Source organism: Bufo bufo, chromosome 4 (assembly GCF_905171765.1).
Source record: "Bufo bufo chromosome 4, aBufBuf1.1, whole genome shotgun sequence".
In the NCBI taxonomy this organism is placed as follows: Eukaryota; Metazoa; Chordata; class Amphibia; order Anura; family Bufonidae; genus Bufo; species Bufo bufo.
In genome coordinates this window covers 598943974-598960519 of record NC_053392.1, presented here as the reverse complement: position 1 = coordinate 598960519, position 16546 = coordinate 598943974, and the positions used below count along the sequence as shown (strand labels likewise).

The following is a 16546-nucleotide window of genomic DNA, read 5'->3' as shown; positions in this document are numbered from 1 at the left end:
CATCTTGTGCTTTTTTAAGTTGAAGTTGTTTTTCTGGGGTATTTGCCTGACTGATCTCATTCATTATCTGATTGAGCATCACTTCTATTTCTTTTTGAGTTTGGGCAAAAAGATTTTTCTGTTTCCTGATTTCATATGAATATATACCCCGAAGATATGCTTTAAGCGAGTCCCAAACCATATGGATATGTGTTGAATTGACGTTATCCCTCCAGAAGAGCTTTATTTCTTCATTAATCTTATCTAGATCCCTTATCAATGTCATCCAGTGGGGGTTAAGTTTAAAAGTTCTATTTTGATTTGGTTTATTAGGACTGTCCAGTATTACCATAACCGGGGTATGGTCGGAGACACCATGACATTCATAATTCATTTTTTTAACCCTATTAATGAACCCGGGGCTGACGAGGGCCAGATCAACTCGGGACATAGACCTATATGTGTTGCTGAAGCATGAAAATACTTGCTTATTTCCATAAAGAGATCGCCATATATCAACCAATGCCATCTCTGTACAGATTCTAGATAGTACTGTACTTGAACCTGAATTTGATTCATAGTTAGTTATGGTGGAGATCCTATCTTTTTTAATGTCCATGACCGAGTTGAAATCGCCCATCACCAGCACCGGGCACTCCTCTCGTGCTGAAATATAGTCCATCAATTTACATAATACAGTGGTTGTAAAAGGCGTCATCCTGCATGGTTGTCACAGCAACCACCAACGCTTTCACCTTCTTAACATGAAAGACATACAGTATACAGAGGATAAATTGTGATATGAAGACACTAAGATCGTTCCTTTCGTTCAGACCCAGGGGACCCATAGCATCAGTGCAGATTATCCACCTGGACACTTTTTGGAGAAGTAACCAATGCCTATCGCCTCCTCTTACCGACACCGGAACCAACTCCAAACCTGCAAAACGGAGGCAATTGACATTACCTCCATGCGTGCGTTATACGTGATCAATGAGCCGGGGGCATCCCCTACCTGTTTTCACTGAATTGAGGTTGTCCCTGAATCTTTCAAACATGGGTCTACTAGTTTACGCCGCATGCATGGAGGCACGTTTGTTAAAAGCAATGGTGACTCCCCTAGAGTTCCTAGATGTTGAGTATGAGTTTTACCACTGTTTGTAGAAGGATTTGTGGGGGATTTGGATTGAATGAGATGCATTTCTTGTAATAGTAAGATGTCTGCTTTTAGTTTTTTGTAAGGTGTGCTAAGATCTGAGATCTTTTGACGGGTGAGTTAAGGCCTCTTGCGTTATATGAGATGAAAGTCGTCGTTTGTATGTCAGTAGCCATCTGGGAGTGTGGTAATCAATAACCTGAGCATGAGACATGATCTCGGGCAAGGGGATTTCTATGATATGGGAGGCAAAAGTTGAGAAGGCAAATGTAGAGGTGAGGTGTGTACTACCATTGAAGTGATTGGTAGTGGTATTATGTGTATGGTGTCTACTAACATAGAAATAAACATTTTGTACTGTTTGTAACATAGTAGGTGGGTTACTATCAGGCATACTCCTAAAACGGAGTAACATCAACAAAGAAAAACCTGTAAGAGAAGGTTGAATATAATACTCAGCATATTAGTAGCAGTCTCTCAGGAGGTGCATTTCCACTGCTCACGCTGGTTCTAGGCGTCTTGATGAAGTTAAGGTTCTTTGTGGCTTCTTCTTGGTTCTTGGGCTTCTCGACTGTTTCCCATGGCAGCAGCACCGATAGAGTTGGTATGTCAATGTTTGAATGTGCTGTTTCTAGTACTGGTGGCTGGTCCAATGGGATGTCTTGTTCCGCTTCTACTTGAATCACTTCTTCTGACGTGCGGGCTGTGTAGCGTTTTCCATTGGCCAAGATGAAGATGCCAAACAGGAATAGCCAGCGAAATATGAAGTGCCTCTGGCATAGAAGAGCTCTGTGTGCTCTTTCAATGACTAGCGACTGTTTTTAAGTCGTCTAGTAGACCTGAGAAAATATCTGTTAAGGTAGTCGCAATGTCTGTTTCTTCCATGGATTCTGGGACCCCTCTGACCCTTAGATTGTTGCATCTGTGTTGCGGTTTTCGAGATCTTACATAGCGGCATATAACTTGTTGATGTGTGCTTCTTGTATTTGGAGGTTTGAAGCTACTGCTGCCGAGTGGTTTATGACAGACATCTGTGTTTGTTCAAGCCTGTGGCCCAGATGTTGGAGGTCTTGCTTCATTTTTAGAGATATCTTTAGCAATGGGGCCAGAGAGGAGGTTAGGAGGCGGGTTAGAAATCCTCTGGAAATTGGTTTGTCATTTTCAGAATGTTCGCCTCCATTATCACTTTCTTGATCAGAGTCTAATGCAGGGGTGTCTTTAGGCAACAGCGTTCTGGATGACGCCATAGTGTTTTGTTTAGTCAGGAACTTATCTATTTCAGAGTTGGCAGATTCTTTAGTTGTCTCTTGCTCGATGCTCTGTGTTTTGCAGCCAATTTTCACCATAATGATCTCCTGTAGGCGAAATAAGTGCCTGAGGTCCCCTGTTGGACAAACGAGGATTACATTATATTTAGTCCTTAGGATTCAAAAAGAAATAACTTTTCAGGGGTCAGGTGTGGCAAGTGGAGTAGGGAGTGGTAGAAGAGGCTATTTGACTGCTTGTATGGAGCCTGTTTGCTTCAGTGGGTGTAGCTGTGCAGTCAGGCTGATTCAACACCTACAGCTGCCTGGTATGGAGGGACCCCCGTGTTTGCTAATATGGATGGCTGCCACCGAGGGACTTAGTGGTTATGGATGCTGCCAATAGAATGTGATATAGTGATATAGTGAATAGTTAAGTCTCTGGCCTGTAGTGTTGCAGAGTAATGAAGAGGGATATAGCTTACCCCTTCTTAGGTGTGGACACAGTGGGCTAATAGTGCTGTAGGAGACTCTGGGGTTAAAGGAAAAAACTCCTCTCACCTTGCAGCTTCCCCTGGATTGTAGTAAGGGCGGGTGAAGAACTCCGCTGGCGGGTCTGAGGCCAGTGATGTGAAGGCGCCTAGCAACAAGTAAACCTGCTTGGTCTAGTAATCAGAGCGTCCAGTAATGGAGGATAAGCTGCGAATCACTTGCAGGTAGGCAATAGGGAGATGTGATCCATTGCGCAACTCCAATCAGCAGTATACCTCTATTTCTTTTTCTGTACCTGGCCTCGGGGAGTATCCGGCAGCCGGTTCTCAGGGTTCTGGTCGCGTCTCAGATGGAAAGCGGGGAATTCAGATAACGCTTCGGTTTGCGCGATATCCGGACCTCTAGGCCGCTGCTTCACACGCACTGCAGGCCGCACTCTCTTGAAGGATGCTCAAGGTCCTATAATGGGGCCTATCAGCTCCAGCATGGGTCGGAGAAGGTCAGGGTGAGATGATGTACCCTGTAAGGTACCAAATAGTCGCGGGTGGCCGGGAATTCTTGTAGCAGTAGCCGGAGCTCCTTGACTGAACGTCCTTCTCAACGGCTAGCTCTGCCCCCCAGATATAGATCTTCTATGTTCCACCTTAGGAGATTTGGCTTGGAAAATAAATTGGGAAAAATCAAACCTTGTTCCCTCTCACATTTGTGTGTTTTTAGGAATCCAGTTGGACTCCTGCCAACAAAAAAATTTCATAAAGAGGGAATCAATCATTGAGCAGATTTTGTACCTGTGTACTTTCAGAGAAGCAATGGCTGTGTTGGGTCATATGACGTCCACTATTCCAGCAGTAACATATGCACAGATTCACTCCAGAAAGCTGCAGATGGATATTCTGAGATCCTGGGATGCTCCTATTACTCTTTGGACCGAAAATTCAACCTTTCATCAAAGACCAGGTGTTCCCTGTTATAGTGGACAATTCCATGGTAGATTCAAGGGTCACAAGGCTTCTACTAGTGCCATTGCTAGATGGGTTAAAAATGCCATTTCCCTTGCCTATTCTTCTTTGAACTTGTCTCCCCTAACTGGGTTTGGGCCATATTCAATAAGAACAATTGCTGCATCTTTGGCAGAAAAGGCAGACGCTTCACTGGCCCAAATCTGCAGAGCAGCCACTTGGAGTTCTCCTCATACCTTTTTTAGACACTATAGGATGGATCTAAATTCAGATTCAGCCCTCGGGAGGAAAGTACTACCGGCTGTAGTCCCCCTCACCCCCCTAAAGGTTTAACTTATAGTTTATTCTCGCATGGGTGCTGTCACAGGTGAGGGGAAAACAAAAATTACTCGGTGATTGTTTTACTTGAAACCCATGACCCCACCCCAAAATTTCCCACCCAAAAGGGGAAAATTTGCCAATTGGGCAGATAGATGCACAATAGTGAATGGGGATATAATGTTCCGAACTGGTTCCCTTTTTTGTATTGTCTCTTATCTTATTTCAAGCTTATTCTTTGGTGGTTGGCACGTCTCCGGAGGTTTGGTTATTATAATCACTGAGGTGTGGTAGAGGTGTAAACCATTTTATCTCTTCAGGTTTCCTGTCCTGGAGGACATAGTCGCATGGGTGTTCTCATGGTTTTGAAGAAAAACAATTACCGGTAGGAGTAATTTTTGTTTTCCACCTACACAAGGTGGAAATGGCTGGGAACCCTGGGTTCCTCCCCCTTGCTGGAGTATTCAATAATTTGGCGATTATCATGGCCACCATTAAGTAACATTATGTCCCTTGTTTATATGTTTCAGCACTTACTGAAGCTATGCGAAGGCGCGCTTATGTAGTTTACTTGGTTGCCTAAGAGCTTCAGCTCCATGTTTCTTATGAAAGAAGCGCAGGCGCAAACTGTAATGGCAATTCACATGCGCAGTGACTATTAGAATGCAGGCGGCCATCTTTCATGTTGTTCTCTATTAGTACAGTTGCAAGAAAAAGTATGGAACCCTTTGGAATGAGATGGATATCTGCACAAATTGGTCATAAAATGTGATCTAATCTTCATCTAAGTCACAACAATAGACAATCGCCGTCTGCTTAAACTAATAACACACAAAGAATTAATTGTTACCATGTTTTTATTGAACACACCATGTAAACATTCACATTGCAGGTGGAAAAAATATGTGAACCCCTAGACTAATGACATCTCCAAGAGCTAGTTGGAGTGAGGTGTCAGCCAACTGGAGTCCAATCAATGAGATGAGATTAGAGGTGTTGGTTACAGCTGCCCTGCCCTATAAAAAACACACACTAGTTCTGGGTTTGCTTTTCACAAGAAGCATTGCCTCATGTAAATGATGCCTCGCACAAAAGAGCTCTCAGAAGACCTACGATTAAGAATTGTTGACTTGCATAAAGCTGGAAAGGGTTATAAAAGTATCTCCAAAAGCCTTGCTGTTCATCAGTCCACGGTAAGACAAATTATCTATAAATGGAGAAAGTTCAGCACTGCTGCTACTCTCCCTAGGAGTGGCCGTCCTGTAAAGATGACTGCAAGAGCACAGCGCAGACTGCTCAATGAGGTGAAGAAGAATCCTAGAGTGTCAGCTGAAGACTTACAAAAGTCTCTGGCATATGCTAACATCCCTGATAGCGAATCTACGTTACGTAAAACACTAAACAAGAATGGATTTCATGGGAGGATACCACAGAGGAAGCCACTGCTGTCCAAAAAAAACATTGCTGCACGTTTACAGTTTACACAAGAGCACCTGGATGTTCCACAGCAGTACTGGCAAAACATTATGTGGACAAATGAAGCCAAAGTTGGGTTGTTTGGAAGAAACACACAACACTATGTGTGGAGAAAAAGAGGCACAGCACACCAACATCAAAACCTCATCCCAACTGTGAAGTATGGTGGTGGGGGCATCAGGGTTTGGGGCTGCTTTGCAGCGTCAGGGCCTGGACAGATTCTTATCATCGAAGGAAAAATTAATTCCCAAGTTTATCAAGACATTTTGCAGGAGAACTTAGGGCCATCTGTCAACCAGCTAAAGCTCAACAGAAGATGAGTGTTGCAACAGGACAACGACTCCAAGCATAGAAGTAAATCAACAACAGAATGGCTTAAACAGAAGAAAATACGCCTTCTAGAGTGGCCCAGTCAGAGTCCTGACCTCAACCCAATTGAGATGCTGTGGCATGACCTCAAGAAAGCGATTCACACCAGACATCCCAAGAATATTGCTGAACTGAAACAGTTCTGTAAAGAGGAATGGTCAAGAATTACTCCTGACCGTTGTGCATGTCTGATCTGCAACTACAGGAAACGTTTGGTTGAAGTTATTGCTGCCAAAGGAGGTTCAACCAGTTATTAAATCCAAGGGTTCACATACTTTTTCCACCTGCACTGTGAATGTTTACATGGTGTGTTCAATACAAACATGGTAACATTTAATTCTTTGTGTGTTATTAGTTTAAGCAGACTGTGATTGTCTATTGTTGTGACTTAGATGAAGATCAGATCACATTTTATGACCAATTTGTGCAGAAATCCATATCATTCCAAAGGGTTCACATACTTTTTCTTGCAACTGTATATGCAGCTCACGCTGTGATGTGTATACATTGTGGCGGCGCATGCGCAGTGAAAATACAGGGACGGCAGCAGCGTGATAGATCCATATGGAGTCCGGGGCAGGGGGAGCCATGTACATGATTGTGTTTATTAATCAGCACAGATGCACTTTAGGTATTACTACTAATCATGCAATATACCCATATACTGAGATGACAAGATCAAGATATGAATTTCACTGAATTATAGACAATGATATATGTCTGTATAGTTTGTACACTGATTGAATCATAATGATATTTGTTACTGTACTATTCTTACCACACTTTATTAACCCCTTAAAGACCGGTCCTATTTTTGTTTTTGCATTTTTAATTTTTCCTCCCCACATTCCAATAGCCCTAACTTTTTTATTTTTACGTTCACATAGCCTATTTTTTGCAGGACAAGAAACATTTTTTAATGCCACCTATGTGTTGTATTGGCAAACGGGTAAAAAAATTGTTTGTGGGGTGAAATTGAAAAGAAAAAAAACAGAATTCCACCAAGGTTTTGAAATCATGGCGTTTCCTGTGCAGAATAAAAACCTTTGAAAAAAATTTTACATTTTCTTTGCATTGCCATATTCTGCCAGCTATTACTTTTTTATATTTAGGTCTACAGAGCTGTATGAGGGCTTGTAGTTTTTATTGGTACAATTTTTGTGGTACGTACGACTTTTTGTTCAATTTGTTTCTGTGAGGGGGTACAAGATGACTATAAAATGGTAAATCGTGTAATTTTCTTTTTTTTTTCCATTACGGCGTTCAGCCCACAAGCAATTTTTACAAACCGGATTCCAAAAAAGTTGGGACACTAAACAAATTGTGAATAAAAACTGAATGCAATGATGTGGAGATGGTAAATGTCAATATTTTATTTGTAATAGACCGTAGATGACAGATCAAACGTTTAATCCGATTAAATGTATCATTTTAAAGGAAAAATACGTTGATTCAAAATTTCACGGTGTCAACAAATCTCAAAAAAGTTGGGACAAGTAGCAATAAGAGGCTGGAAAAAGTAAATTTGAGCATAACGAAGAGCTGGAAGACCAATTAACACTAATTAGGTCAATTGGCAACATGATTGGGTATAAAAAGAGCTTCTCAGAGTGGCAGTGTCTCTCAGAAGCCAAGATGGGTAGAGGATCACCAATTCTCACAATGTTGCGCAGAAAGATAGTGGAGCAATATCAGAAAGGTGTTACCCAGCAAAAAATTGCAAAGACTTTGCATCTATCATCATCAACTGTGCATAACATCATCCGAAGATTCAGAGAATCTGGAACAATCTCTGTGTGTAAGGGTCAAGGCCGTAAAACCATACTGGATGCCCGTGATCTCCGGGCCCTTAAACGACACTGCACCACAAACAGGAATGCTACTGTAAAGGAAATCACAGAATGGGCTCAGGAATACTTCCAGAAACCATTGTCAGTGAACACAATCCATCGTGCCATCCGCCGTTGCCAGCTGAAACTCTACAGTGCAAAGAAGAAGCCATTTCTAAGCAAGATCCACAAGCTCAGGCGTTTTCACTGGGCCAGGGATCATTTAAAATGGAGTGTGGCAAAATGGAAGACTGTTCTGTGGTCAGACGAGTCACGATTCGAAGTTCTTTTTGGAAATCTGGGACGCCATGTCATCCGGACCAAAGAGGACAAGAACAACCCAAGTTGTTATCAACGCTCAGTTCAGAAGCCTGCATCTCTGATGGTATGGGGTTGCATGAGTGCGTGTGGCATGGGCAGCTTGCATGTCTGGAAAGGCACCATCAATGCAGAAAAATATATTCAGGTTCTAGAACAACATATGCTCCCATCCAGACGTCATCTCTTTCAGGGAAGACCCTGCATTTTTCAACAAGATAATGCCAGACCACATTCTGCATCAATCACAACATCATGGCTGCGTAGGAGAAGGATCCGGGTACTGAAATGGCCAGTCTGCAGTCCAGATCTTTTACCTATAGAGAACATTTGGCGCATCATAAAGAGGAAGGTGCAACAAAGAAGGCCCAAGACGATTAAACAGTTAGAGGCCTGTATTAGACAAGAATGGGAGAGCATTCCTATTTCTAAACTTGAGAAACTGGTCTCCTCGGTCCCCAGACGTCTGTTGAGTGTTGTAAGAAGAAGGGGAGATGCCACACAGTGGTGAAAATGGCCTTGTCCCAACTTTTTGGGGATTTGTTGACACCATGAAATTCTGATTCAACATATTTTTCCCTTAAAATTGTACATTTTCTCAGTTTAAACTTTTGTTCCGTGATTTATGTTCTATTCTGAATAAAATATTGGAAGTTGGCACCTCCACATCATTGCATTCAGTTTTTATTCACGAATTGTATAGTGTCCCAACTTTTTTGGAATCCGGTTTGTATATTTTGGTGTTTGTTTTTTGTTTTTTGGGAGGGGGTTAATTTTTTTAACTTAAAAAAAAATATTACCCCCCCTTAGGGGGCTAAAACATGGTATCATTTGATCTTTTATCCCATTCACCCTAATAGGATTTTTACACTGTCTATTCTGAGCAATGCCTCGTGCATAGCTCAGCACGGAGATTGCCATGGCAGGCCTGGAACACTTCAGCAGCCTCCAGGCTGCCATGGCAACCGATCGAAACCCCATGATTTCACTGCGGGAGCTCTGATTGGAAGGCAGAGGGAAATGCATTTGTCTGCCTTAACTCACAGGTGGCGCAATCAGAGTTGATCGCAGCATCTGAAGGGTTTAATGACGGACGCGACAGCTGCTCCCTTGTCATTGCAGCTGGGTATGGAGCGGGGTCACTGCAGAGCGTTAAGGGGTTAATTGATTATGCACTTTATGGGATAATTACCACGTGTGTGTGTGTGTGTATATATATATATATATATATATATACAATGTTATATATACAATGTTTGGCACATGACACTTTGCTTGACAAAGGCTCCTTTGAGTTGAGCTGAAATATTGCAATGGCATGGGCGAATAAAAACTCCTAATTTTTCACTATTTTGGAGGGATTGTGCCTTCCACTTTTGATTGTGCTGCTTTCCTTCTTTTCTTTATACTATATATGTGTGTGTGTGTGTATACACTGTATAAGCATGTAATGTGTATGAGTAGTGCTCATCTGTACAGTATATTCATGTAATTTGTGTCTATGTAGTATGTACTTCCATGTGTGTAATTTAATGATGGACCTTATATATGTGAGTGAATCTATCTTGTTATATAGGCTGGGTTCATATCATGATTGCAATATATGTTTAGTTTGTTCTTTGGGAAAACTGCCAACATAAGGCTACTTTCACACTTGCGTTTGGTGCGGATCCGTCATGCATCAGTTCAGAACGGATCCGTTTGTATTATCTTTAACATAGCCAAGACGGATCCGTTTTCTATTGTGCCAGATTGTGTCTTAGAAAATGGATCCGTCCCCATTGACTTACATTGTGTGTCAGAACAGATCCGTTTGGCTCAGTTTCGTCAGACGGGCACAACGCTGCAAGCAGCGTTTTGGTGTCCGCCTCCAAAGCGGAATGGAGACGGAACGGAGGCAAACTGATAAATTCTGAGCGGATTCTTTTCCATTCAGAATGCATTAGGGCAAAACTGATCCGTTTTGGACCGCTTGTGAGCCCTGAACCGATCTCACAAACAGAAAGCCAAAACATCAGTGTGAAAGTAGCCTAAAAGGTAAATGTGTCGAGGCTTTTGGTCTCCATCTGGCTTGTATACATCAGTATTCCATGCAACTATATCCAGTAAAAAAAAGTTAAATGTCACTGTATGGTATCTGTCATACGGTACTTTCACACTAGCGTTAAAGTTTTCCTGTATTGAGTTCCGTCCTAGGGGCTCAATACCGGAAAAAAAACTGATTATGTCCCAATGCATTCTAAAAGGAAAGCAATCCGTTCAGTATGCATCAGTATGTCCTCAGTTCAGTCACTTTTGCGGTATTTGGCCGGACAAAATACCGCAGCATGCAGCATTTTTTCCTCCGGCCAAAATTCCGGAACACTACCCTGAATGCAGGATCCGGATTTCCAGTCTGTGCATGCGCAGACCTTTAAAAATGTGAAAAAAATAAGTACCGTTTTTCTGGATGACACCTGAAAGACGGATCAGGTATTTCAATGCATTTGTCAGACTGATCAGGATCCTGATCAGTCTGCAAATGACATGCGTTTGCATACAGTTTTCCTGATTAGGCAGGCAGTTCAGGCAACGGAACTGCCTGCCGGAATCCAACAACACAAGTGGAAAGTACCCAGACACAGCAATACAATGTAAACATCCTGGGTGTATGTGTATATGAACAGACCATTACATGTACAGTACATGCCGAGATTATTTATATGTATGTGGTATATGAGCAATAATATATTTACTACATCTGTCAGATAGATAGAAGGTGGGCTTTCAGGTGTGTTTTGTTAGCATTTAGCGGTCAGTGTATGAGACGGACACCAGCTTAGAGCACTGACTCACAGATCTCTTGTGAACCTATGAAGATGCTGGCTTCAGCACAAGAGAATACAAGTGACTAGCCTGGTGACCTAACATTATCCTCTACTGGTCCAGGCTACTGGTCTACTGTCAAATTGTGATCGGTTTTTCCATTGTCAGTTGATACCGTATTTTTCGCCCCATAAGACGCACTTTTTCTCCCCCCAAAATGGGGGGAAAATGCCCTAGCGTCTTATGGGGTGAATGCTGACAGTTTTACATCGCAAGCTGCGATGTACGAGCGAGCGGGGACTCGGGGAGGGACTGGGAGGCGGAGCTGGGGGCCGGCAATAGCGACGGGGCGGTGCAGTCAGTGTACTATAGCCCCGCCCCGCCGCTCCGGTATACTAATATAAGATGTCTTATTCAATTAATAGTTATTAAACATGCCCCCTCACTCCTAATAGTACCTTACATCCTAACCGCTTCAGTAGAATGCAGGCAGGCCGGGCGGGCGGCAGCGTAACTCACTGATGTCACGTGCCTGCGCCGCCTACTTTATAAATGAAGCAGGCGGCGCAGGCAAGTGACGTCAGTGAGTGACGCGCCGGCCGCCCGGCCTGCCTGCCGGCATTGTACTGTAGCAGTTAGGATGTAAGGTACTATTAGGAGTGAGGGGGCATGTTTAATAACTATTAATTTAATAAGGCATCTTATATTTGTATACTGGAGCGGCGGGGGGGGGGATCTGTGGATGACATTTTTATGGGGGACATCTGTGGATGGCACAGTTATGGGCTGGGGGGGTCTGTGGATGGCACATATATAACAGTGCCACCCAATAGATCCCCCCTCTAACAGTGCCATCCACAGATCCCCCCTGTAACAGTGCCATCCACAGACCCCCCCTGTAACAGTGCCATCCACAGATCCCCCCCTGTAACAGTGCCAGCCACAGATCCCCTTTGTAACAGTGCCAGCCACAGATCCCCCCCATAACAGTGTCCGTCACAGATCCCCCCATAATAGTGTCCGTCATCCACAGATCCCCCCCCATAACAGTGTCCGTCATCCACAGATCCCCCCCATAACAGTGTCCGTCATCCACAGATCCCCCATAACAGTGTCCGTCATCCACAGATCCCCCCATAACAGTGTCCTTCATCCACAGATCCCCTCATAACAGTGTCCGTCATCCACAGATCCCCAGTAATAGTGCCATCCAAAGATCACCATTAGTTCCAAACCCACCAAACAAACAGCACACCTTTTGGTTAAAAATATTTTTTTTCTTATTTTCCTCCCCAAAAACCTAGGTGCGTCTTATGGGCCGGTGCGTCTTATAGGGCGAAAAATACGGTATTTGAATTTTGCTCCATGACTTGTAATTTGTATGGATTTTCTTTATGTAGAAATGTTATAAAATATATATTATTTTAAGGTTCTATTATTTTAAAATGATTAAACTTAGATTTATTCTTGGCAGATGACTGTACCAGGAGCTCAGACAAACATTTGATGTTGGATTTTAGAACAGATGAGTGTGGTGTCACAGAAGATACACATGAAGAGCATGCCATTATCTCAGAAATATCCTCAGCCTTTCACAGCAAAGATCTATTATCTGATCCTTTGGATGGATTTCCATCTTCTGATTCATCACAGACTGTTAAGCAAAATATAAGACACAGAAGAAGTTTTCAACATCAAAGAAGTCACACAGGGGAGAATGCTCTTTCATGCTCAGAATGTGGGAAACATTTTAACTCTAAATCACATCTTGTTAGACATAAGAGAATTCACACAGGGGAGAAGCCATTTTCATGTTCAGAATGTGAAAAACATTTTAACTCTAAATCACATCTTGTTAGACATAAGAGAATTCACACAGGGGAGAAGCCATTTCCATGTTCAGAATGTGAAAAGCATTTTAACTGTAAATCAGAACTCATCAGACATCAAAGAATTCACACAGGGGAGAAGCCATTTTCTTGTTTAGAATGTGGGGAATGTTTTAACCAAAAATCATGTCTTGTTATACATGAGAGAACTCACACAGGGGAGAAGCTATTTTTATGTTCAGAATGTGGGAAATGTTTTCAGCAGAAATCATGTCTTCTTAACCATCAGAGAATTCACACAGGGGAGAAGCCATTTTCATGTTTAGAATGTGAAAAATATTTTAACTGTAAATCACATCTTCTTAGACATCAGAGAACTCACACAGGGGAGAAGCCATTTTCATGTTCAGAATGTGAAAAGCATTTTAACCGTAAATCAAGTCTTGTTATACATGAGAGAACTCACACAGGGGAGAAGCCATTTTTATGTTCAGAATGTGGGAAATGTTTTCAGCAGAAATCATATCTTTTTAACCATCAGAGAATTCACACAGGGGAGAAGCCATTTTCTTGTTCAAAATGTGGGAAATGTTTTCAGCAGAAATCGCATCTTCTTAACCATCAGATAATTCACACAGGGGAGAAGCCATTTTCATGTTTAGAATGTGAAAAATATTTTAGCCGGAAATCACATCTTGTTAGACATGAGAGAATTCACACAGGGGAGAAGCCATTTTCTTGTTCAGAATGTGGGAAATGTTTTCAACAGAAATCATATCTTCTTAACCATCAGAAAATTCACACTGGAGAGAAGCCATTTTCTTGTTTAGAATGTGGGAAATCTTTTCCACAGAAATCAGATCTCGTTAAACATGAGAGAATTCACACTGGAATAAAGTGATTTTAATGTGCAGAATATGATAACTAGAGATGAGCGAACATTAAAAAAATTCTGCAGCTTGGTCAAATTTCATTTGTTTTGAATTAATTTGGCACAAATCACTATGTTAAAACCTCATTCAGCCTATCAATCAATAAGACCATTTTTAACGGCCCCTTAGAGCGAAGTGCACCCATCTAACAGCCATTAAAAACATTAATATGCTAGTGCAATATGGCCTTTTGGGTTAAAAAAAAAAAGGTATTTTTTAGTCGAGAGGAGCAAACTGCCTCTGTGCGAGCAAGTAAATTAGGCGAGTAAAAAATTTTTTGCCGTTTTTTCTAAGACAACTTCAGCCGCCTTTTAGGAAAAATGATTCATGAAGCCCAAGGAAATTCGGCTTCATTTAAAATCATATTTTTTTAAAATTCACACTGAATTCCACTTCGGATGGTTCGCTTCGCTGAACGCTAGTGATAACTAGAGATCGACCGATTGTCGGATTTACCGATATTATCGGCCGATATTCATGATTTTCAAAGTTATCGGTATTGACATCTAACGTTGCCGATAAAGCGACCAGCGCGCGTGTTCGCTCTGTAGCACAGGGGAGAAGGAAGCAGTCTCTCCCTCCCCCGTACTGCTGCCACCAATGAGAGGAGAAAGGGGATAGAGGAGGGGAGGGGCTGTGGCTACTGCGCCACCAATGAAGTTAACTCATTCATTCAAATTCAACAGGAGGCGGGAGCTGGCTGCAGAATCATATAGCCGCACCCAACATCTATGGCAAGTAGCTACGATCCGTGGCAGTTCCCCTGCCGCACCTGAGGGGTTAACTGCCACGGATCGCAGCTACCTTTCATAGAAGTCGAGTGCGGCTATATGATTCTGCAGCCAGCACCCGCCTCCTGTATTTGAATTAAGGGGCGAGTTAAAAACATTGGTGGTGCAGTGCGCCCTCCCTCATCCCCCCCAAACCTCAGTATTAAAAACATTAGTGGCTCATAGTGCCCCCTCAGTATTAGTCATTGGTGGCAGGTCTCCTCCTCATTGGTGGTGCTGTGGCAGCTTCTGATCGGATCCCCAGCAGTGTAATCCTGGGGCTCCGATCGGTTACCATGGCAGCCAGGATGCTACTGAAGCCCTGGCTACCATGGTAATCTCCCTGCTGATGTGTGCACAGGGCAGCAGGGAGAGTGTGAAGTCCTATTCACCCTAACAGACTCTATTAGGGTGAATAGGACAAGGGTTCTAGCCCCTAAGGGGGGGCTAATAGTTAGTAAAAAAAAATAAAAAATTAAAAACACAAACACCAAAATATTAAGTATAAATGAAAAATAAAGATTTTTTTTTTAAAAAAAGCTAAACGTTAACAATAAACATGTTCATTAAACAGCAGATTTATGTAAGAATTTATTTTATTTTTTTCAAAAATGAAAATCCACAGAATATCGGTATATATTATCGGCTATCGGCCTGAAAGTTCACAGGTTATCGGTATCTGCTCTAAAAAATCAATATCAGTCGATCCCTAGTGATAATCATAAAGCAGATCTTGTTAGACATCGGAGAATCCACACAGGGAGAAATTATTTTTATGTTCTGAATGTGGAACATGAAATAGAATACAGTGAAGTCTTATCACACATCAGTGAATTCACACAGGGCCGAAGCCACTGTCATGTTCAGGAGAGCTCACAGAGGAAAAATGTTTTTCTACCAAGGGATTTTTTTTACATTTTCTCAACTTTCGTTACAAGTTGTAGTCTTTATGGTGCTAATTTGGGGTACACATTAGTGTTTAGCGTGAATATTCGAATAGCGAATATTAATCGCGAATATCGCAGATTTTCAAATATTACGAATATAGTGCTATATATTCGCTATATCGAATATTCGTCATTTTTTTACATCTGAAAACATGATTCCTCCCTGCTTCTTTCTTGTGGGTCAATGACTCATTGACAATGAGTCATTGGCCCACAAGCAACTTTAAGCAGGAAGGAATAATGTTTTTATATGGAAAATAAAATGACGAATATTCTAAAAAACTAATATATAGCAATATAGTGAATATATTCGTTATTTTGAATATTCGTCTTTTTTTTTTCAAATCTGTACGGTCGTCCGCATACTCCTCCTCGACAGGTGTCCCCGTTTTTTAGCGAATATGTACAGCTACATCATGGGTCCTTAAGGATCATTTTCAAAAACAGAAATGGGGTCATTTACTTACAGCATTATGCCAAATTTTGGAGTATGGAAAGTTGCAAGGCCCAAGCCTTTGTGACGATACTTTATCACTCAGACATTTTTTCACTCTTCTCGCCCGATCCCTAAACATGGTGCCCGCTCGTGCGTGCAGCAGGCGCCTTAGCCGCGGGGTCTCTGCTATTTTAAATAGCAGAAACCCGCGGCACAAGTACGCGATCAGCCATAAGGCTGATAAGGTACAAATCTACCACTGAGGGAGAAACCGTGTCAGGTTTCGAAACGCGTATGGTAAATATAGCCTGGCGATGCTGATGCATTGGGAAAAAAAACGGGAGAAAAATTTCTCAAGCACGCTACCTGTGGTGATGGATCACTGCTAACATCTCCAGCAAACACCTTAAGCCCACTAGCGCTATATACAGAGTGCCGACACCAGTGCAGGACGGAATTGTGGCATTAACGTAACTGCAAACATCTGAGGATGTAAATATCAGGTACTACAAACTGCACGGCATGCACGCATACATCGGTGAACTTGAGGTGCAGTAAGAACCTGTCACTCTCATATATAAGCAGGAGATCGTACATTTAAAGTACAGCTGGAGGAAGCACTGGGAGACCGCTCATAATAACATTGGAACTGTTATATTGTGGCTATGGATGCATGTAGCAGTGTAG

General features: G+C 42.3%; 1 protein-coding gene across 1 annotated transcript in view; it reads left to right on the top strand.

Moving 5' to 3' along the window:
* LOC120999331 (gastrula zinc finger protein XlCGF26.1-like) overlaps positions 1-13675 on the top strand; it is a 1147325-nt gene extending 1133650 nt beyond the window's left edge. Inside the window, exon 8 of the mRNA XM_040430199.1 lies at positions 12420-13675. Coding sequence (XP_040286133.1) covers positions 12420-13675 — 1256 coding nt within the window. The remainder of the gene's footprint in view (positions 1-12419) is intronic.
* Positions 13676-16546: the final 2871 nt, after the last annotated feature.